The 22,084-nt window shown below is 34.7% G+C and overlaps 4 protein-coding genes across 6 annotated transcripts; 3 read left to right on the top strand and 1 right to left on the bottom strand.

The window, feature by feature from the left end:
* The first annotated feature begins 4,072 nt into the window (after positions 1-4,072).
* On the top strand, positions 4,073-10,044 carry LOC105173998 (nuclear transcription factor Y subunit A-10). Of its 3 annotated transcripts, none has more exons than XM_020698097.2 (6): positions 4,073-4,231; positions 5,020-5,299; positions 8,466-8,584; positions 8,693-8,761; positions 8,862-9,005; positions 9,278-10,044. In XM_020698097.2, the coding sequence occupies exons 2-6, from the start codon at positions 5,059-5,061 to the stop codon at positions 9,656-9,658; spliced, it is 954 nt and encodes a 317-aa protein (XP_020553756.1). In that variant the 5' UTR covers positions 4,073-4,231; positions 5,020-5,058; the 3' UTR covers positions 9,659-10,044. The 3 variants fall into 3 exon arrangements, with proteins under 3 accessions (XP_020553756.1, XP_020553757.1, XP_011094246.1); XM_020698098.2 differs by having other exon boundaries at positions 4,074-4,231; positions 5,013-5,299; XM_011095944.3 differs by having other exon boundaries at positions 4,074-4,231; positions 4,980-5,299.
* Positions 10,045-11,090: 1,046 nt separating this feature from the next.
* On the top strand, positions 11,091-14,045 carry CP33 (chloroplast RNA-binding protein 33). The gene is made up of 4 exons (XM_011095943.3): positions 11,091-11,628; positions 12,180-12,281; positions 13,254-13,562; positions 13,641-14,045. The coding sequence occupies exons 1-4, from the start codon at positions 11,209-11,211 to the stop codon at positions 13,770-13,772; spliced, it is 963 nt and encodes a 320-aa protein (XP_011094245.1). The 5' UTR covers positions 11,091-11,208; the 3' UTR covers positions 13,773-14,045.
* Positions 14,046-14,338: 293 nt separating this feature from the next.
* Positions 14,339-18,914, bottom strand: LOC105173996 (TatD related DNase). The gene is made up of 12 exons (XM_011095942.3): positions 18,763-18,914; positions 18,635-18,655; positions 18,445-18,545; positions 17,774-17,831; positions 17,625-17,668; positions 17,447-17,527; positions 17,162-17,232; positions 16,830-16,940; positions 16,356-16,438; positions 16,020-16,236; positions 14,971-15,054; positions 14,339-14,786 (listed from the first exon to the last, which is right to left on the bottom strand). The coding sequence occupies exons 1-12, from the start codon at positions 18,791-18,793 to the stop codon at positions 14,717-14,719; spliced, it is 972 nt and encodes a 323-aa protein (XP_011094244.1). The 5' UTR covers positions 18,794-18,914; the 3' UTR covers positions 14,339-14,716.
* A 1,099-nt stretch (positions 18,915-20,013) lies between these two features.
* Positions 20,014-21,693, top strand: SYP121 (syntaxin of plants 121). The gene has a single exon (XM_011095937.3). It carries the CDS (start codon positions 20,384-20,386, stop codon positions 21,299-21,301), a length of 918 nt encoding a protein of 305 aa, XP_011094239.1. The 5' UTR covers positions 20,014-20,383; the 3' UTR covers positions 21,302-21,693.
* Positions 21,694-22,084: the final 391 nt, after the last annotated feature.

Here is a 22,084-nt window from a genome sequence, read left to right as displayed (position 1 = left end):
GGATATATTTAGATAACAATTAAAATTGGTGGCTAAGAAAAGGAACAACCCACTAATTACTGGTTAATGATCCCTACCCCTACCACTGAAAAGGAATCCGATATTGTTCCAGTGTTAGACAAGATTCCATTTCAAATTATTGCATTTTCATAATGAAAAGCAAGATTTTGAACCCATCACTATCTCACATCAAACCAAATTAATGCTAATCCACTTCTGCTAATTGATTATAATTAGTGCATATATACCGCCATTAATTAACTGCATCAACCCAATATGTACTTTAACATATTTGAGAAAAAAAGTAATAATGTACTACTCATCATCACAAATTACTAACTTAAATAAAAGGAAAAAAACATTGAGTTTGACACGTTCATAAAATGCCAAAATTAGAGATTGTAATTTGTCTAATAACTTTAGGCTTCTCCCGAGGAAATTTTGAGAAATCAAGCCTTATTAGAGAGGTCGGAATCTGGCTGCGTTTCAATAAAATTATATTTGAATTGATAAATTTAAATTTTTTTAAAAAAATTAATTAATAATTTCATATTAAAGAAAATATCGAAATTCAACACTATTATTCAGCATGAACAAATCGGATTCAACAATAACACATGTATTGCGGAGACTCAACTTTTGAGATCATGATGATGTTACCATAAATAAAGATTAATTCAATTTTGGTATGATCCACACGAATCCAATAGTGGAATTTTGGTATAGCAAGAGCTTAAAATAGTTTAAACCAAAGTTGTCCAAGTACTCCCCTTATCCGATGTGGGATGCAGATGAAGAAGCCAGACAAAAATAAGGAAAATATAACCCTTTTTTCGTTTGTTCAATTTTTTGTTCCTTTTTCTAGAATCCACTAGGCCATGTTGGGCTCTTGACACGTGTCACACATTATAAACCTAGATAGTGGTGGAACTACTTTTGCATAATGAAAATGATCATCAGCAGCTAAAAGAGGGGCATAAAGCTCCAAAAGGCTAAAATCTGAAAAATCAAAAAGCTGAAAAACATAAAATGAATCATTTGTGGAAGTGGCAAAGGAGTTGGACCACCAGAGTTTGCTTACAATGAAGAGAGGTGCAGGTGCAGTGCAGGCCTTTTTGGGCCCCCCAATTTACTACTACTGAGTACTACGTACCCATTCTTGAAATGTTTGCAATGGAGTCCCCAAATATTTGGTATATTTTTTTGGTGGAAAATTTGGTACATTTTTGGTGAAGCTATAAAAGCAAATTCTATGGACATGGTGTGCATAGTTAAGATGTGGGGTCTAATCAACCAACTTTGCACTTTGTTCGGAAAGCTTTTCTAGGAAGATTATGGTAATCTTTTTGGTTGTTTTTTCGATGTTGGATTTAATGATATTATGCATTCGACGAGATTTTGAATTGGATGTTTGGATTTATAATTATATGTTTCATTATGTTCAAAATAAAGATTTGTTGAAGACAAAACAAATTGCTGATGATGATTCTCGAATTAGGTTTGGACTTGAAGAGTTGTAAAAATTAAAAATATTGAGTTGGATCGAAAAATTATCTAAATTTATTCAACCTGCCTTGCCTACAGTACTTACACTCCGTCTCATTCTACTACTCATCACTTATTGTAAATCTTACTCATTTTGGCTTTTACTTCAAATTCATCTTCTTTTAAAATTTATCACTTTTCAAAAAGTAAAGACTTTTATAAATACTCATTTAAAGTTTGTAATTGATGACTTTCTGTTTAAAGCAACTTCAAAGGGATCGCACCGTGCAAGCTTTGGCAAAAAGGGGTGAAAGCAAAATTAAACTTAAATAGGGTTGAAAAGACTTATTAAAGAGAATTTTGCGTGTAAAAATCTGCCTATATATCATCCATCAGTGTCAAATTCGGTGATATTGGCGAGACGCGATGCATCAAATTCATCGTTGAAATTAAAAAAAAAAAAACCCTTTTAATTATTTAATTATCTAAAGTGCAGGTCGTTGATCATATATGTTGTATGCTAGCTAATTGCATCATTAGCTGGCCATAATTAATGTTGATTAGGTCAAATTAATCACTCTGTAGATTCCCATTTGCCGTTCAAAAAATCCTACCTGTTTTGTGTAATATCATTTATAAATATGGGTGTTAAGGTATACGTACATACGTAATTAGGTAGGTACTAGGAAGAAAGTATCTAGATATGTAACTGCACTACTGAATTTTAGAACATCCTTAAATCCGACACTGACAATGACTATTGAAAATATCAAAAATATATTACATACTACGAAAGGGACTATTTATATATGGAATTTTTTAATTGATTTCATATTTATATACATGTATACATATGTATGTATTTCTATCTAAAATACGTACATAGTTATATAATTATAATTATAATTACCGCGTGTTAAGCTATAAAAAGATTAAAATTGTCAATTATGTAAACCCTAAATTTGGTAATACGATGACCATATATTTAATGAAAAAGAATTAAGTATATATATGTGTATATATATAACAAATGTCAATGATTTTATATATATAAGGTAAAATTATTATAGTACGATTCTGACGTGCAAGAAAGTTTATTGATGAACCTCTAGAATAATTAATTGGTGTTGATTTATTTGCCATTTTTATTACACAAATTGTTAAAAATAACAAATGAATCGGCCGATTAATTAATTAATCTTGATAATTAACTTACACCAACTGACTTTGGCTTAGAGCCGTTGGCACAGGGGAAATTTAGCAAGTAGCAAATAACAAATGAACGCAAGTGGCTGAAAATCTTGATTATTTATAATGAAATTAATTAAATAAGTAGTAGACAATGTCAAACTTAATCATATATGATAATTATTGATTTCTCAAGGAAATGCCAAGAAATGGCGAACCCATCAATGTAATTAATTAATTAAACTCCTAATTTAACTCAAAAAACGTATGGATTATTAGAGGTGAAATTAATTAATAATTTTGTAGCTTAAAATTAATTAATTGGTGGGATGTTAATTTCAGTTTGAATGTTAAGACATTGACGGAGCAACGCAAGTGTGTGTAGGTGTGTGGACAATGTTGTTTAGTATAAGTGTTGTACCAAACAAGTTAAGATTGGTGAGAAGAAGAAGTATCCAATAGTTGCATGAATCCCACGAAAATGGGGACCAATCCCTATCAGGACAGTAGATCCCATTGTCTACATTGAAACGAGACACCTCCTCCCTCCATTGCTCCAAATGTACTCCACTTTTGCCTTACCAATACAGTTGACGGTTACAAGATTCCCCAGTTCTTTGTTTTTTTTTTTTCTTTTTCTCCTTGAAAAATTAAAAAAGATAAATATGTTTTTATTGGAATAATATTATGGTTACATCTTAAATTTACGATGTCAAAAATACATAACAATAATGTCGTCGTGTAATCAAATTCGTTTAAAAATATAAAAATTTCTTTATTTGGACAAAATTATGTTGTGATCAACAATAATTCTTAAAAGTTTTATCTTTCGAAACATTAGTTAATTAAATTGAATGATAGTTTTCAATTAATACATTTTGATAGGGAATTGTGACTTTCATCATAATGATGGAATTGGAATTAGGATAAAATTAAAATAGAGTATGATGAGGGGAACGGAGGAATTATTTTATTTCATTAAAATAATTATATTGTCGTCTTGCAACACTTGTTTTTTAGTTTGTTTTATTGTTTTATTTTAAATTTTCTTTTTCTTGGAATATTACTTAATTATTCTCTCTCCTTTTTATATTAAATTAACTTACTAATTGAGAATGAATAGAGAAAGCAACAATTGTCCCACCACCACTTTCAAATTCTCATTGGGATTGAATTTGATCAAATTTAAATTAATTATATGAAAAATATAATCTACTTATTATACAATTGATATATAATTTAAAAATATTATTTATTATATAATTGAATCAATTCATCTTAATCTAATTTGAATCTGAATTTTTTCATTTAAAAAAAAAATGGAGAGAGAATTTTAAATAAAATTGACACATAAATCAAAGTAAGTTGCATGAAAGATATATTTGATTGGTCATTCTTTGTGGAGTTCTCAATAGACATATATACTCCGCCCTCGCCTCTCTCTCTCCTGGTCTCTCATTCTCTCTCATCGTCCCTGTTGCTGCTGCTTGATATTGTACCGACAGTGTTGGTGGTTGATTTCCATCTTCATCCGACCTCCTCAGCCCCCGACTAACTGGTATGTTCTCTCCTCTCGTCCTCTTATCTAATTTTCCACACGCTTGTCCAAAATAATTCCTTCCTCATCTCTCTCTCTCTCTCTCTCTCTCTCTCTCTCTCTCTCTCTCTCTCTCTCTCTCTCTTCAATACATGCTACAATATATATACACACACACATACAAGAACACATTTCAGCTTCGTCAATTTTTCCCCTGCAAATCCGCAGAACCTATGAGCTGCATATTGATCTATTTTTCTAGCCCCTCCACACGAGATTTAAATACTATATTATTTTATAAATAACTGTAATTTTTTTCTATACAAATTATTATATATATAATTGATATTTTTTTTAAGTTCATTGCACCTTGTTTGTATCTATATATCTCCAGGGCTGTGGAATTTTAGGTAGTATAGTTTGTAAATTTATGAGATAAGGTGCCCACCTTTTATATATTAATTTTTGCTCCTTTATATTTATCTTAATGGCACACTGTTCTACTTTATTCCACCTTCAATTATTGTCCTTCTTATAATTCAATTTATTTTATTTTAATTTTCAACACTTTTCAGATTCATTTTTTCCTCAAAAGACACTGATTCCTATATGTTGCTCAAGTGTCTGTCAGTTGCTTCTGTGATTAGAGTACCTCCTATGATTATGTCTCATTGTTAAATTCTGAAAAATATATAAAAATTATGTACTATCAGAAAGTTCTTTTTTTTTTTTTTTCCTTTTTGTGTCTGAAAATAGAAGTCTTTGTTAGGGTTTGTAGCTTCAGTTGAAACAAGAAATTAAGACTGCAGGATCTGAACACAAAGGTGAATCTGATTTGTGCCTGAAAAATGACCATGCACGCTGTCTTCTTCAAAGAACATGATGGGATTGCCCAAAATTCCCTCGCCGGTTGGACAGGGATCGGATCTCAGCCGGCGCCTTACGGCGGCGAAGCTCTTGTCCAATCAAAGCTCGCCGCCCTGGAACTTTCTGCCGCCGCGGACTGCCATTTCGGCGGTGGTGCTAAAGAACCTCAAGATCAGCCAGGCTTGGGAAAGGGAAATGTCACTCACTTCACTCTTTTCTCAGGTAACTTATAATTCCCTATGCATTATTATTATTATTATTATTATTATTATTATTAATTACTGTATTTTTCAGTTCTGTCTGCCTCTTAACTTTTCTCATATGATTTGATGTTCTAATTATTTCCATGTATGACTTATTCCCCTCAGAAGGAAATGAAATTCAGAAATAATAATTAGGAAAGACTGTTGAAATTAATGTTTACTTCTGATCAATAATTGCTCACATGTTAATTAATTAGGATAATTATGTGCGTTCACACAAAATTAAAGGAGAAAAGCCTTTTAATTTAAGCAATTAATGCACTTGTCTTGTAATTAATTTGATTCGATCAAATTATCTAATTTATTAAAAATTCGAACAATTATATATATACCTCAAATTAACTATATAAAAGCTGAAAATTTTAAGTGGTTGTTATTGAAAAGTTTATTAGAAATATATGTGTACTAACATCAGTATTTTCGATTAAATTACGATGTGAATATTGTTAGAGACTTAGAATAGGATTACATTTAGCATGCATGTTTCTTAATTCTAGTACACTCCAAACTTAGTTTTAAGATTATATATAGTTCTTGTCACATTTAATAAATCACATAACAAGTATTATAACCTCATGTGTTATGTGACTGATCGATGATCCCATTAGATTATATTAATTTTACGGAAAGTATAATACACTTGTCACGTAATATTCTAATAATTAGGACAAACTCTAGAGAAATAGCAAGAAAAATTAATGTTATTAAAGCTGTCAATCCCCTATGTAATCTAATGACTTATAGCAACACCATATGTAACCATAATTTAAGAATATCTTCCTCCAGGGTTAGATAATTGAGCCCTTGATGATCAGTTCAGATTTTTTTTTATTAATATAAATTAATTTTTTGTTTTGTGCTGTACGTTTTATATAAGAAAATTGCATTTTACATTCCACTAGTTAGTTTTTTTGCGAATATTATCCTTCTATTTTTAACTCTTTACAATACATCCCATAACTTATTTTTAACTCTTTACAATACATCCCATTACTCCAAGCTTTTTGAAATTTTAGTCTCAAGTCTTAATTTAGTTAAATTTCTGATAAAAATAACAAGATCATGAGCTCCATTAAATTTTTAGGACAATTAAAGTTGTTTCTATTATGGAACTGTAATGAAACTAAGACCTGAGACTAGAATTGCAAAATTTTTAGAGTTATAGGGCGCAGTGAGTTTAGAAATAATGAGATCAAAATTACAAACATACTCACTTATAGGACGTAAAATACAATTTTTTTTTTTTTTTTGTATATATCATGATTTTTTTTGAACTATAGGATAAAAATACTCTTTCTACTTACCTCCTACGTACATATATTTTCATTTACGTACATATAGGAGCTCTATATATATGGGAATTTTTTGCCCCAACTCGATTTAATCAAATCTGAATCAATATACTTATCATGTGATTTGTGTACGATTTTGAAAAAGTGTTCAACCATAAAGCAACCATTTCACACTTACTTTATGATTGGATTGATTCGGCCTACCTAAGTGTATATATATAATTTATAATTATCATGACATTTTACTTTGAGAGTTGAGAAGGTCTCCTTCTAAAATTCCATACACTTTCGAATATCTTACAAGTTTCAAGTAGCTATAAAACTGTTTAAGAAAGCTAAGCTCATCCAATGTCCTCTTAATTATATGATCACTGGTAATTAATAATCTTTACATTTTATGTCATGTTTCTAGCTACTTCTGATGAGTTAAACAAATTATAGTAAATTTCAAAATCTACAAGAGATAAGAATAGAGTTATAACTAATTAAAGGAAATCATTTGTGATTTAGTAATTCTTAAATGACCATAATAATAAGCTTTTTCCTTTTATATATATATCTGGTAACTTAATCTATTATTTAAATTTTTTAAATGAAATTATGATAATCATGCAAAAAAAAAAAAAAATGGTTCATGAAGTATTAGCTAGCTTGATCTCAGAAAATGAAAGGAAAAAGGAAGTTGGTGAAATACCAGAGCTAATCCTAACATAGCAGACTTTTGTATGTGTAATTAATTAATTATAGGGTTATTTACATTTAAAATGTGAAATTATATTTTTTTGAAAAAAAATTAATATTACACTTACGTCGACTTCAAAAATTCTCCATTTACAATTGACTCTCATCCGTTAGAGTTTGAACGAAAAATGTTGACATCAACAAAAAAATTACATAAACTTTTAATTTTATCTCTTATTCAACATTTCTTTAGTAGTATTATTATACTTGTAATGAGATAAATATAATATATATAAAGTCAATAGGGTGTAATTGCAATAAAAATATAGTTCTGGAGTTATAGTCCTTGGATAGAAAGTATCCGCAAATGAAAGAAAAAGTTAGTCATCTTTTGGTGCTTTTTTTACTTTTTATATATGAGGTGTTTTGATATCATCGTCCCATTTATTTCTTGAAAATATTTTGTTCAAGTGCTTCTAGTACTTCACGAAATAGATGTAATAAGGGTGTACACTTTATCCAGTATATAGGAAGGAAAAATAGTACAAAAATGGCAAATTTTTTCATTCATAAATGGCGTTTTATCCAATGAGTAGAATTCCAAAATAATATTTTATTACAAATCCTAACAAAAGGGGTTCGGTTATAAACGGAGAATTTTCCGATAGCGTGTAAGTGTAATTTTAAATTTTTCTTTGGAGAAAATATAATTTTGCATTTTCAGGTGAGGTCTAAACATAATTATCCCTTTTAATCATATGATAATTGATCATCAGCTAACCACAAGTTATCAATAAACAAACATCACATGTTCACACACACAAACACACTTTTAAGTATAAGCAACTAAATTCATGATCATTCCTTAGATTAGGGGAAAAAAGAAACAAAAACAAGTAAACTCATGATCATTCAAATCCTGAGAATTCATGGGAAGATGGCTTAAGTTAATTAGGCACATTATGACCCTCTACAACAATTAATAACAACTCTGATGAGTGCACATATTAGTCGCTAGCGATGTTGGATCCAAATGATTGATAGGGTTACGTTAAGATTATTAATATATACTCCATCATATTAGTTTAGGCATGCTCCCAATTAAATGCCAATCATCACATTTATTAAAAATGCGTATGATCAATTAATTAGGTGAATGCAAAACTGCTGAAAATGGAGAGAAAACTCCGCTGCAGACCATCTCCTCCGTCCAAGCTGCAGCTACCATGGATTATCGAGGCCATTTCGAGCTTGGATTTGGCCAACCACTGGTAAACTCAAATCCTTACATTATATTTATGATAGATGAATATGAATCATGGATTCTTGTAGGAGAAAAGAGCACGACGTAATCTGTTTCTTGAAAACGTTTTTTGCAGATTTGTGCTAAATATCCTTATGCAGAGCAATGTTATGGAGTGTACTCAACTTATGGAACTCAAATTTCGGTTTGTTGGCTGTCTTTATCTTGTTCTACTCAAGTGTCATTCATAAATGTAGGAAAAGGGAAGCGTACGTTTGTTTTTCTCAGTGCTGATATCTATTCAGGGCCGGATCATGTTGCCGTTGAGCATGACTAGTGATGGATCAGGGCCGATTTTTGTGAATGCGAAGCAGTATAATGGAATCCTCAGGCGCAGAAAGAAGCGAGCTGAGGCAGAGCTTGAGAATAAAGTCCTCAAACTCCGCAAGGTAAAATTCATTTCTTTCTACTGAGATAGATATTTGTAACTATCTCAAGTAAATAAAATATTAACTGCAGTGAAAATGGTGATCATGGCTTTGTTTATTCTGAAAGACTCAATTTTTGGCTGAAAATGAATAACAAGCTCAAATGTTGTCCAAATCTGAAACTGTGTTCTCATAGGATGTCTTCGGAAAACACAAAAGAGTTAGTCAAATGTAATTAGTGATTAAATGTATGAATTGCTTAAGCTCAGTTGCAGTGTGTATATGATCTGCAGCCATATCTGCACCTGTCGCGTCATCTCCATGCAATGCGGCGTCCAAGAGGCAACGGTGGCCGATTCCTCAACACGAAAGAACCGAAAGGTAGCATTAGCAACGAAAAGAGCAGCCTGAAAAAGGCTGCTGCACAAGAGAAACAGCCCACTGGATCCCAGATATCTGAAGTACTGCAATCTGATGGACGGGTTAATTCGAAGGGAAGGAACAACAGCAGCGGGTCTACTAGTCCAGGTTCAGAGGTCACTAGTGGATACATGTTTTCAAGGGCCACAGCTCTAGATCATCCCTTTCGGATTGATCATCTCCACCCTTCATTTCAGTCATTTCCGAATGTGGGAAGCATGGGTACTGCAGGTAATAATTACCTCAAAGTCTGATGATGAGAGGAGAATGGATGGGATTGGTATCCTGTTGATGGAGCGTTCCCGTTCAGTGATTTGTTCGCTTGGGCAACTCATTCTTGGCTATTATCTACCCTCTCCAGTTTGGAGAAAACATGTAAGGAAATAAGAAATATATATGTAATAAATGAATCGTCGACCCTCCACGTTTGTGTATGTCTGGCATGTGGTATGGGATGGTTGTTAATGAAAATCCTGTAGGGACTATGTAAGATCAGTATGTTTCTGTTGTCAAAATAAGACCAGAAGATCGGAGTTTGCTGATATTGTCCTTATGGAACATTGGCTTGGGTTTGTGTCTTTTGAAGCATGTATGAATATTGTAGGCTTGTATACTTGGTAATTAATGTGTACTCTTGTTAGTTGTGTGTGTTTATTGCAACTATAATTAAATATGAATATTTCTTGAACTTTATTTTGTTTATGATGGATCCTAATATTAGAGATCAAACCCGAGAGAAAGAAATAATTTTTTTTTTTTTCATTCTGATTTGATCGTAGAATTTAAGTGAAAAATCATGGTTTTGAAAGTAACGAGAGATGATTTCAGAGTAGAATCAATAAACTTACAAAAAAAAATTGCACTTTTGATTCTACACAATATGGGCTTAACACATTTGATCCGATAGATTAAAAAATTGTAGCATTTGTATTAAAAAAATGGCACAATTTTTTTATTTTATGGACAAAATGTACCATAATTTTTATCTTATGTAATAAAAAATTTTAAAAAAATTATCAATAAAATTAAATGTACTAAGCTCCAAAACATTGTAAAAATGCAACGTCCTCTATCTCTGCTACAAAAATTGCAATTTTCCCAGAACTCAAATCAACTTTTGACAAAAGCCCCAAATTTTGAAACTTACAGCTTATAAGCAAGTCATATAAAGAAACAACCACAATGTTTGGTTTTGTGTTTTGTCCCATTTTAGAGATGGGCCAAAACACAAAACTTTGTTTGTTTTTGTGTTTTGCACACCTTCACTAGGTGTGCAATTGTAATTTAATTTTTTTTATTACTTTTTGTTAATATTTTTTATTCTTCTCTTATCATAAATATATATATTATATTTCACTAACAAACAAAATACTATATATACATACACATATATATTACTAAATATATATTAAAAGGCATGATTTGACAATGAACAGTAACTCCTGTCTCCCAAATTCCAACATCAAACCTACACCACTTATTTTATATTATTTTATATTATATCAAAACACAAATCCAAACATACCATCTATCTCAAAACACATACTTACTTATCTCTATTTTTCTCTCTCTATCTCCAAAACACCAAAACAAAAACATCCAAAACATTAATCCAAACATAGTGAACATTTTTAACCTCAATTCACCTTGATATTTGGTTCAAGAATTCACACTACAAATACAGTCTCAACCAAACCTTATCCCCACTTCATCTTCTCAACTCCAGCACCCTGTTCCATCTACCTCCCCAGTTCTCAGTTTTCTACTGCCATTCCCTACTTGGAGCTTCAGACTAAGGAGAAAAATGTCAGCATCTTCCCTTTCAGTCGCAGCTGCTGCGATTGGTACTTCTTCACATTATTTGTCTTCAACTACCATTAATGATCATCTTTCTCTTCATTTCTTCCCCTGTAAGGCAAACCCCGTAAAGAGCCTTTCAAAAATCAGGACTTGTCTCAGTTACTCTCCCTTTTCTTTCCATTCTCGATCTTCCATATACTGCGTTTCGAGTGCGTTTGACAGCGTTGAGTTGAATCAAGAAGAAGTGGAAGAAGAGCTAGAAAGCAGTATTCAAGAAACAGTAACTGAAGCTGAGGAGGAAGAAAATGGAGTCTCACCATCTGCGGAAGCTGGGAGGCTATACGTGGGCAACTTGCCATTTTCAATGACATCTTCCCAGTTGTCTGAAATCTTTGCGGAAGCTGGCCGTGTTGCTTCTGTGGAGGTATAATTTTGGTTCTAGCTGTTTCTGAGTTAAAATTGGAGAACTTTGCTACCTTAGCCGTTCGGTTCTTGATTGTTAATGGTTACTTGAGCAGGATTTTGGTAAAACCATATTGATAATGGCTCGAAATTCGTTAAAGTGTGGGATGTACTTTTGCCGCTAAGTTCGGAAGACTGTAGCTACGATAAGACAGGGGGAAAAAAGAAACAAAATTAGAAATAGTGGACTGTATTTTAATGCAATGAATTGTAATACACTTCATCATTTAGTGGATATAATGGGCATGCGAGTTCAGGATTTGTGTCCTTTTTCTCTCTGTTGTGGAATGATTCAAGACTAAGGTGATAAAGGAAAATGTAATGCTGTAAAATAACTGGATGTAAATGTGAGTTCTGGTAATTTTTGCCTAAGAAAGTGATGTCTTTTCAACTGGAATACTTGAGGTTGCTGATTGAGCATTGTAACGATTTAATTCGTTCATTTTATGAGTTTGCTTTTGTTTCTTATTGTTCTTGTTAGTATCTAATAATGTGGCCGTTTTGTTTTTAAAGATCGTATATGATAGAGTTACAGATAGGAGTCGAGGATTTGCATTTGTTACTATGGGCAGCGTTGAAGAAGCCAAAGAGGCAATCCGGTTATTTGATGGAGCTGTAAGTGTCCCTTTCTTTGTATTGTAAATGCTCAATTGTGATTCTGATACTGGTTTTCGTTCCTGTAATGTTATGTGAAATGTATTTCTGAATAAACATTTTCATCCCACGGAGCTGTCAAAATAAATAGAGATTCTGCTCTAAGACATAAAACTGTGCATGTAAACCAAAGGAGCAAGTAAATTTAATAGGGTCCTTGTTTTCCATTGTAGTAAGGTTGTCTTTTCCAGCAAATGACAAACTGGTGTTATACCTTCACATGCAGAAAACAATGACAAATTCTGGTTAAGTGCAATTTTGACATAAGATCAGGAGTCCAGAGGTGCTTCAACCAATTGAGAAATTTAAGTGGGAACAGCAAAATGAATCTTGTAAACTGCTTTTGGGAGTGGACAGAAACTATAAGAATTCTGAACTGGATTCTCCATCCCACTTTCCCAGTTATCCCGAAGAAGCAATCATGAAAAGAAAACATGCCCTACGTCACTAACAATGGCTCCGAATTGATGCTATTGGGCTCTGAATTGTGAATTGCGCTGCTAATATGAAACTTGGTTGTTTGTTGGGAGTCCTCGGTACAGGAAATACCTGGCAGAGTGATTTCGTGCCTGTCCAACTTTGAAACTGATTCAGAAACTTTGGGGTTAAGCTCTTGCTACTTTTGAACTTGCCATAATTTGGCAGAATGGACTACACAGATTTGCATACAACATTTTCTGTGTAATATAAATATGACTTACAGAAGTATTAGAGCAGCAACCTCCTGGAAACACTTATGTAGAAGTTCTTGATAACAGATACTGCTTAATATTGTATAGAAACCAGAATTAGGATTGCCTCATTCTCGTTGTCTGTATGCATGAGCTAACATTTATTAATTTTAGTCAATAAAGCATGACTAATCCTAATCCCCCAAGCAAAACTGGAACTGACATTTTTCCCTCTCAATTGTTCTGTTGTCAATACTTTTAGCAAATCGGTGGTCGTACTGCAAAGGTTAACTTCCCTGAGGTTCCCAGAGGTGGTGAACGCGAAGTAATGACTCCAAAGATACGAAGCAGCTCTCAGGGCTTTGTGGATAGCCCCCATAAAATATATGCCGGCAACCTCAGCTGGGGCCTCACATCTCAAGCCCTGAGAGAAGCTTTTGCAGAACAGCCAGGATTCCTAAGCGCCAAGGTCATTTATGATAGGGACTCTGGAAGATCTCGAGGCTTTGGATTCATTACTTTCACATCTGCGGAAGAAGTCCAATCTGCACTGAACGCCATGAATGGAGTGGTAAGAAAAACTTTGAGTTGTAATGACTCTTATGGAACGTTTTGCTCTTAATCCTGTTAATTCCTTTGCACAATGTAGGAGGTGGAAGGCCGACCATTAAGGTTAAATCTAGCGGAGCAAAGAGCTCCAGCATCTCCTCCGCCAGCAGTTGAGAATACATCAGAAACTGATGTGGAAAACAGTGAGATGCTTTCAAGTGTTAGTACCTGAGTGGAAATGCAGTATGGAGTTAATTGCGTATACTAAAAAAGTTATGGTGAATTCATGCAAAACCAATACTCAAGCACAGATTTAACCTCGATGCATGATGCGGGCTCCATTTTCTTGAGATTCTTCTTTGCTTACTCTGGTTCCGCCGATTTTGAGATGTTTATAGTTATATTGTAGCTAAGGATGTAACTGTAGATCGAATTGGAACTTATAGATGTAAGTTTGGACAAAATAGCCGGAACACAAATATAACCTTGTTCACTTATTGATCTAGATTGCTTCTAGTTCTCGAGTAACACTTTACCCTCTAAATTATGCACCATGTAGCATATTCTGTTGGTTCTCTATCAGTTTAATAATGCGAAGGTTTAATGCCCAATTTTGAAATTGGTGTTAAATTGTTTATTAAGGGAGCTGAAGTATTCTTTCAACCAGTTAAGTTCCCTAGTTATGTAAAGTACCAAAGAATCCACATCATTTGCAGTTAAAAAATGGATGGAATTACTTATGCATTCAATGCATAATTCGGCCTCAAGTCTTCAACAAGCAAGATTCCTAAGAAGAAATAGCGACAATGAAATCACATAATCATTATAAAGCATGAAGTTTGTTCCCAGCGCTATGAAATTAGTGAAAATTGTGCCAAAAAAAGAATCACATTTGCAATGACAGCTCCCACAGTGCAGCAGCAGCATTGCGGTTACAAACAAATACAAGGAAAATATACATCACATGCGTGAGAGAATAGTCCTATGCCGCCTTCTCTGCAGTTTGAAAGTTTTGGTACTGTTTCATTATTTTTAACTCTACTAAGAAAAATTTCTTTATCGAGTCCTGTGTTAATTTTAAGAAGAGAGAAACAATTCTTTGCCAACATTAAAGGGTTACAAAATATTTCAGCTCAGCATTAAGTTGATTTCTTCCGCAATGATTATGCAAAATCTTCAACTAGCACTCTGACCACCAGCAAGAAGAGCATCTGCTGCGGAGTCCAAATCCTGTGGGAAGAAAACCCTGTACAAAAAAGCAATTCTTTGAGAAGATCCCGACACTTAGTTTAGTCAAGATGCAGCCAAAAGGAACCATTATAAGGGCAGGACAAATCATAAAGCGCATCTTTGCTCAGACTACACACTCCTCTGATGAAAACAAGTTTTTTGCACTAAATAAGGGGGGGTAACAGGAAAGAAAACATAACCTGCAGGTGTTGTGGTACAAGGTTTTGCTGAGTTGATCGACGTCTGCAATACCTTTACAGCCAGCAACCACCTCAAGTACTTGCCTGCAAGTGATTGAATATATATTGTATCATACTCAGCAACCACCTCAAGTACTATGCCTCTATCTATAAATTTAAAGCTCTAAATCCAGGTGTTCAGAATGTATGATACACATTTTCATGAATGTGTACATATATATATATATATATATATATATAACATAGATGACTGGAGAGGGATAATGTTTCTAAGCAAATTATGATGAAGCAATCATAGAAAAGGTTGCATAAATCTGCAGAGTAGGCTTGAACATCTCAAAGTTATTAGATATATGGTTAGCATTTAGGATTTGACCGAAGGAAAGTGAACAGGGAAAATAAAATATTGAAGATTAAATCCGTTACATATTTCTTTTGGACAAATAAAATAACAGAGTATTAGTAACTTTTCTAATGTACATTAGTATTACGAAGATGAAATAACTACATGCAAATTACTCCTAACTATGACTTGTAATCATGAGCATTTTCTTAATGTTTCTTTTTATATAATCGTAGGATTGCTTTCTGAGTGTTCTCTGAAGTATTCCTAAACACCAAACATTAAAAGATAGAATTCTTCCTTTGCAATGAAGTATGGATATATCATCTACCAACAGTCAACCCATGGGACTCAACAGAGAAGGTCATGGATAATAGATAGTAAAGATTGTTCAAGTTTCCCAGATTTTAGACTAAAATGTCAGTTTTCTGTATTTGTTATACCACTCAGCACTTTAGCCAGTATAAAATTTCTGGATTCATTTCACATACTTGGCAAGTAAGGAAACCTTTGAGAAAACAGAGACAAATATAATATTTCATAGCTTTGGATCTTCAATTTCAACTTAGATCCTAATACCCGAAAAGATCTTTCTCAGAAATGGCTTCTTTATATGTACTAATGCCTTAAAACTATCAATTATAAGGTGTACATAGAATATTTTTACGACATCCATTATCTATGGTTTTGATGTTTTCCCACTCACCGAACTAAACATGGTTCATTGCGACCTTTGACAATGCAATCTGGATCATATTTCTCCTTCTTCTTCGAAGGCCATGAAGATTTCACAAAATTAACCCCCGCGTGTGAATTCTTGATTTCACAGTATGGTGAGTCTGTCTCGATCATCATACGTTCAAGGGGAATTCCTTTTACAACGTCAAGGTTCTGAGAAGTCTTCAGAGAGCATCCGTTTACACCTATAAATAATGAGAAGCAGAAAATTAAAAGAAAAAAAAATTAAATACTCAAAAGAAAGTCCCAAGTATGAGGCAGGAATAGATCAAGCTCAAGGCAGATGAACGGAACTGTAGTTAACCTATGTATAGATCACTGAAAGAAAGAAGCCGGTCGCGATCTTGGGCACTGCCAGTAAAAGAGTGAGCAACCCCAGAGCAGAACCTGCCAGGCAAAGGAAAAGGAAAAACAAAAAGTGTTTTAACCTGCACATCCAAACATGGAATTGGAAAATAATAGCACAAATCCTGGAAGCACAAGAACAGGGGAAAGGCAAACCAAAACCTCGACAATGGAACACATTAATGCTGAGAAGTTCAGAACAAGGTATCTTAAATACCACAGAGAAAATATTGTTCCCTATAACTTAGAAACTATATTGGTCTTTTTAGTGATTACCACCTGTATTGAGCCATGATTACTTGCATTTGGCCATTACCACCATGCTATAATCTTACCTGTTAGCTGAGGCATCACTCGTGAGAGCAACAACAACTAAGTGTGGGCATCAGCCCAATTGGCTATTCACAAAATGCCATGAGGCCATAAATCTTACCTATGTTTGTTTTGCTCAAGAATATTGCAGAAATCTTCAGCAGCTGCTCGCATGTGGAGAAACATTGGCAACTTCGTAGCATATGCTAATTCAAATTGCTTCTCGAAGTACCTATTTTTAGACATTAAGTAGTATTACAGATAGGCCATGGCATGTAGCCAAATAGAGGTCCAGAAAGGATTAGGTCAAAAACTGGAAGGAAGTTGCGGAGGTAACTCCCTTCCTCTTTTAATGCGGTTCATCCAGAGGAAGGGCACAAGAATGAATAAAAAGGAAAAGAAGAAGCCCCGGAGAAATGAAATAGCAAGGAAGTTTTTCAAGCAAGCACATACTTCTTCTGAATTTCAGGTGGGCAGAAGTGAAGCCTGTCATAATCCAGTCCACATTCTCCAATTGCGACCACCTTGCTTGAAATGATGTTTTGCATAAGAGAAAATTAGTTATAAGTTACTGTCCCAATGAAGGGCATAAGGTACCTTCTCACTAGTGAAATTTAATAAAAAAGAGCAGAAATAGTTACTTGCTTAAGTTAAAACAACTAAAGTAGTGCAAGCTCTGGATGCCTTCCAGGACCATTACAAAGTTGAAAAAAAAATCATCTAAGGAAATATGCATACTTTGCCTTTCTCAACTCCCTCTTTAGCCAATGACAAAAGAGCCTCAAAATGTTTCTCCGGGTCACCGCTGTCATCAAATTCCTGATTGACAGCAAAAGGATGCATGACGTAAATGCCTCCAGAAAATATATAGAAGGAAGTCAGGTTTGTCCTGAATAATTTAGATAGGAAATCTCACTTTACATCTTGTCGGGTGCACACCAACTGTGCAGAAAAGTCTTGCTGCAATAATAAACATACTTACATTTTAACAATTATGATAGCAGAATATAGAGAGATATGCAGTTAAATTTACACTATACAACGAACTAGAATGCATAAAATGACCATCAGTTTCAGCAATAGCAAGAGCTTCCTTTGACTCCTCGAGAGAGCCTCCAGTCACCTGAAATATTTAACATAATAAGAATCCTATGTGTTTGGGAAAAATCCTAGATGAAGAAACAAATTATCTCTATCACACTACATGCTCCAGTTTTCAACTCAATATCACATTTTAATCTAAGCCAGATACCATTAAACATATATAACTGAAACTATCTAAACTGTGCTAGTTACATACTAGGCACGAACATCAACTTACAAGCTTCAAATAGACCAAAAAGACTGAAAGTATCAACTTTTATTCAATTTGCACATTCGCCAACCCAGAACAGTGATTTCTTCACCGGTATACCACAACTACAAATACCAACATGGGTCCAAATGAAAGCGCTACAATTTTCGTTTCAGCTTCAATCAGTTATATGTCTCTTTTACTCAGCTTCATGATTATTTGTAAGGTAATAAATTCTGAAAATAGTACAACAGATTTTAGAAGCAAGCCCTCAGTTAAAACGACCAAAAATATTTGCCTTTCATTTCCAACATTTTCATATCTCAGCAACAAGTAAAAAAAAATACAATATAGGAAATCCGAACAACACAAACAGAAGTCCAATTAAACAGCCATAAACTATAAAAGTCAATTTCTGGAAAAGGCAAAGGCAATAATTTACAATAATCCGATCGACGCCGGCGCTCCAAGCCCTACTAAGCACCGTGGCAATATCAGCCACGTGATATTGCTTCCCATTGTACATTCCTCTGAACATACTATCTGCATATTTTTCAGAGTGCAGTGGATTGTAAACAAAAAAGGCTAATTGCAAAAGAAAGAATCAAAACAAACATGCCAAGCACTCTTACCAGTGAAGTTAACAGCGATGTCTGCAGTAGAAAATCAAACAGAAATGAAAATTTGAATGCCGTGCAGATAAATTAAACACTTTAACAATTAGCAAGATAGAATGAAAATCGACGAAGAATTTACTTGCCTATCATTCGTATACTGGAGCTGCTCGCCATGACCGATACTTCTTAAAGCAGCACTGTTTGTCTGCGTGTGTGTGCATAGACTAGAGAGAGTGAGAAAGAGGAGATACACGAAACGTCGGCCTTTTAATTGGAGACCCCACAAAAGGCGCATATTTGCTTCAGACGTTTTTAACTCAAAAATGACATTTGAATGTCATGTGAGAATGTATTACTCCAACTAAAAAAATTTGTAGCAAAGTCGCATGACATTCAAATTTGGCGAGAATATTTATTATATGTAGTAAGTTATCAATTAATATAAATTTTAAAAAATTGAACTTTCTTTACTTTACAAAAAATTAGTACGACAGTGTCGAGTGTGAAGGAGCATTTCTTTTTATAGATAAAAAGAAAAAGTCATGTTGGATCATCAAAGTAACTATTACTAACAAACATAAACATTGATCCATTGTTTGTTCGCCAATTAAAGTTTCAGCTCATCGTAATATGGCTCAAAAAATAATAGACGATCTTGGATTAGCCATTTAGTTCTAGCCTCAGAGATTGAGGGGCAAAATGCATCCTGCCCTGTGATATTTGATTTCGATTAAATTTTACTTATAAAATAATGCTTATATCTCTAAACATAAATTGTTATACCATATTTTATATATATTAATAGTTGAGATTTAATAAACAAATTAATGAATTGGATTCTTTTTATTTAGATCAGGCGGTTCATATTAACATAAAAAATCAATTGTTCGTATTTATTTTAATTAGATTGATGGTTTAGATTTACACAATTATACAAATTAAATATACACATACATATTTATACAATATATATAATTTTGATAAAAAATAAAAAATATCAAAATAATTTTTTTAGAAAGCATAAATTATAATTATACATGCAATATACACATAATATTAATACAAAAAATTAGAGAGAGAAGGAGGCGGGCGACTACTATGAGGGGGGGAGGGCGATAAAGTTATACTTATCAACAGAAGCAAAAGGACCTGCTCCAGTTAATTATGTGCATAAAGTTACAGGATCCGCAAGCCCATTATGGCACTGAAATTTCACTCATTTTCCGGCTTGAGAAGTTGTCCTGACTACGCGTTTTTCCAGAATAAAATACATGGACGCTGGATTTGAACATTCTTTGAAATTCCACGTTTTACAAGTTACTCGGCTCAGCCCCCAGGACGGGAAATCGCAGTCCCGTTAAAAACACGGCAAAAGGCCCTTTTCGTTCCATCCTTCCTGGTTACTTCCATTTGCCTATTATTTCCTGAAAACATCACTGTCGGTTGACTTTTCTCTCTCTCTCTCTCTTCTCGTCTTTAAGGTGTCCATATTCTTACAGGAAGAAGGAAGTTATTTGTTGTTGAACCAGGACCGCGCTCTTACTCATTCAACGCTTCTGCCAACAACTGCCTGCTAAATCATCCACCCAGTACAGAAATTTCAAGATTCATTCTCTAACATAAACCCCCACAGTTTCAGTATATCCAGCTCCAGATTTCTCTTTCTTATGAATCTTTAGTTTTTCCATTTCACCTTCTCGAATCTGATTGCAAGCAGATCCAGCCGGAAATAATTACTGTAAATCTTAAGAACAGGGAACCAAAATGAATGATCTATTCTCAGGATCCTTCTCTCGTTTCCGGGGCCAAGACCAATCCCCCGCCCAGGATTCTCACACCATAGAGATGACCAACTCCGGCTCCACCGGCGGCGTGAACCTCGACCGGTTCTTTGAAGATGTTGAAGCAATCAAAGACGAGCTTGGCGACCTCGAATCCCTCTATACCCAACTCCAAGCGGCCCACGAGCAGAGCAAAACCCTCCACAGCGCCAAAGCCATCAAAGACCTCCGGTCCCGCATGGACGCCGATATCTCCGCCGCTCTCAAAAAAGCCAAAGTCATCAAAGTCCGCCTGGAAGCCCTCGACCGATCCAACGCAGCAAACCGCAGCCTCCCCGGCTGCGGCCCCGGCAGCTCATCCGATCGCACCCGTACTTCAGTCGTCAATGGCCTGAGGAAAAAGCTCCACGACACCATGACCCGATTCAACGACTTGAGGCAAAAAATGGGCTCCGAGTACCGAGAAACCGTACAGCGGAGATACTACACGGTGACGGGCGAAAACCCGGATGAGAAAATCCTGGATCGTCTGATAGAAACTGGGGAGAGTGAGACGTTTCTGCAGAAGGCGATTCAGGAGCAGGGGAGAGGGCAGGTGATGGAGACGATAATGGAGATTCAGGAGAGGCATGACGCCGTGAAGGAGATGGAGAAGAACTTGAGGGAATTGCATCAGGTTTTCTTGGACATGGCGGTACTGGTGCAGAGCCAGGGGGAGCAGCTGGATGATATTGAGAGCCAGGTGAACAGGGCAAATTCTTTTGTGAGAGGTGGGACTCATCAGCTGGAGGTTGCCAGGAAGCACCAGAAGAATACCAGGAAATGGACGTGTTTCGGGATTGTGCTCCTGTTAATTATCATCTTGATCATAGTTCTCTCTCTTCAGCCATGGAAGAAATGATAGCGGTTGATTTGCATAAAATCAGGGGTGGCGTTGTCTAGGTCTGTTTTTATCATGGTACTGATTCATCATCAGGTTCATCTCAGCTCACCCATTCCCCCTCCACTTTGTTTTTGCCAATAGTACTTTTTCGCAATATTTTCTTTTCTTAAATATTTTTTTTATTGTCATTGTATCTACTCCCAGATGTGTTTATTATTTGTTGACGATTTAGGTTATTGTTTTCTTCTTTATTTTCTTGGGGATAGATGAGGTTCACGGTTGGTGTCCGCGTACCCCGGCCGGGGGCTAGTCCCCCCTTCCAACTTGTCGAAGTTGGAAGATGGGTGTTGTTTCTAGCATATAATATACCTTTACTACTAGTAGGGGTAAATCATTTTTCATTTGTTCAACTTCTTCATTTCCAGGGGCATTTAGCCTCATTTTATCCTTGATTGATTATTTCTGGCATTAAATTTCCTAGCTCTGGCTTCCCTCCTACACTTAGGATACGACGCATAATTAATCCAACATTACTGTTCTATCACAATTGATATAAAAGCACAGTCAACAGTTCCATTTTAAATTCTCTTTCATCAGCTGATAGAATGGAAGCGCGTTGAGGATTATGAGCACCTTAAAATTGCATTCCTCCACGAGTTGTTAATTGACTAGACAATATTATGGGGTCCTGGTCATACAAAGCTCGATCAACCAATAAAATATGTTGGTCCTTCAAAGGAAATCAAGTAGCAAGTTGGATGGATGTGCAGCCCGGAACATGGCCATGTAACAATAACATAA

Source organism: Sesamum indicum, linkage group LG11, assembly GCF_026168435.1.
Source record: "Sesamum indicum cultivar Baizhima isolate 11 linkage group LG11, ASM2616843v1, whole genome shotgun sequence".
In the NCBI taxonomy this organism is placed as follows: Eukaryota; Viridiplantae; Streptophyta; class Magnoliopsida; order Lamiales; family Pedaliaceae; genus Sesamum; species Sesamum indicum.
Note: the sequence above shows the minus strand (reverse complement) of the source record. Positions and strands in the feature narration are given on the sequence as shown.

What these genes read in the sequence shown, in the direction of transcription:
- SYP121 (XM_011095937.3), top strand. Translation starts at nt 20,384, where the DNA reads ATGAATGATCTATTCTCAGGATCCTTCTCTCGTTTCCGGGGCCAAGAC.
- LOC105173998 (XM_020698097.2), top strand. Translation starts at nt 5,059, where the DNA reads ATGACCATGCACGCTGTCTTCTTCAAAGAACATGATGGGATTGCCCAA. An exon ending in CTTATGGAACTCAAATTTCG is followed by an intron (nt 8,762 to 8,861) that starts GTTTGTTGGCTG and finishes ATATCTATTCAG; the next exon opens with GGCCGGATCATGTTGCCGTT. An exon ending in AAGTCCTCAAACTCCGCAAG is followed by an intron (nt 9,006 to 9,277) that starts GTAAAATTCATT and finishes TATGATCTGCAG; the next exon opens with CCATATCTGCACCTGTCGCG.
- CP33 (XM_011095943.3), top strand. Translation starts at nt 11,209, where the DNA reads ATGTCAGCATCTTCCCTTTCAGTCGCAGCTGCTGCGATTGGTACTTCT. An exon ending in GCCGTGTTGCTTCTGTGGAG is followed by an intron (nt 11,629 to 12,179) that starts GTATAATTTTGG and finishes TTGTTTTTAAAG; the next exon opens with ATCGTATATGATAGAGTTAC. An exon ending in TGAACGCCATGAATGGAGTG is followed by an intron (nt 13,563 to 13,640) that starts GTAAGAAAAACT and finishes TGCACAATGTAG; the next exon opens with GAGGTGGAAGGCCGACCATT.
- LOC105173996 (XM_011095942.3), bottom strand. Translation starts at nt 18,793, where the DNA reads ATGGCGAGCAGCTCCAGTATACGAATGATAG. An exon ending in TGCTATTGCTGAAACTGATG is followed by an intron (nt 17,669 to 17,773) that starts GTCATTTTATGC and finishes TTATTATTGCAG; the next exon opens with CAAGACTTTTCTGCACAGTT. An exon ending in AATGAACCATGTTTAGTTCG is followed by an intron (nt 15,055 to 16,019) that starts GTGAGTGGGAAA and finishes AATCACTTGCAG; the next exon opens with GCAAGTACTTGAGGTGGTTG.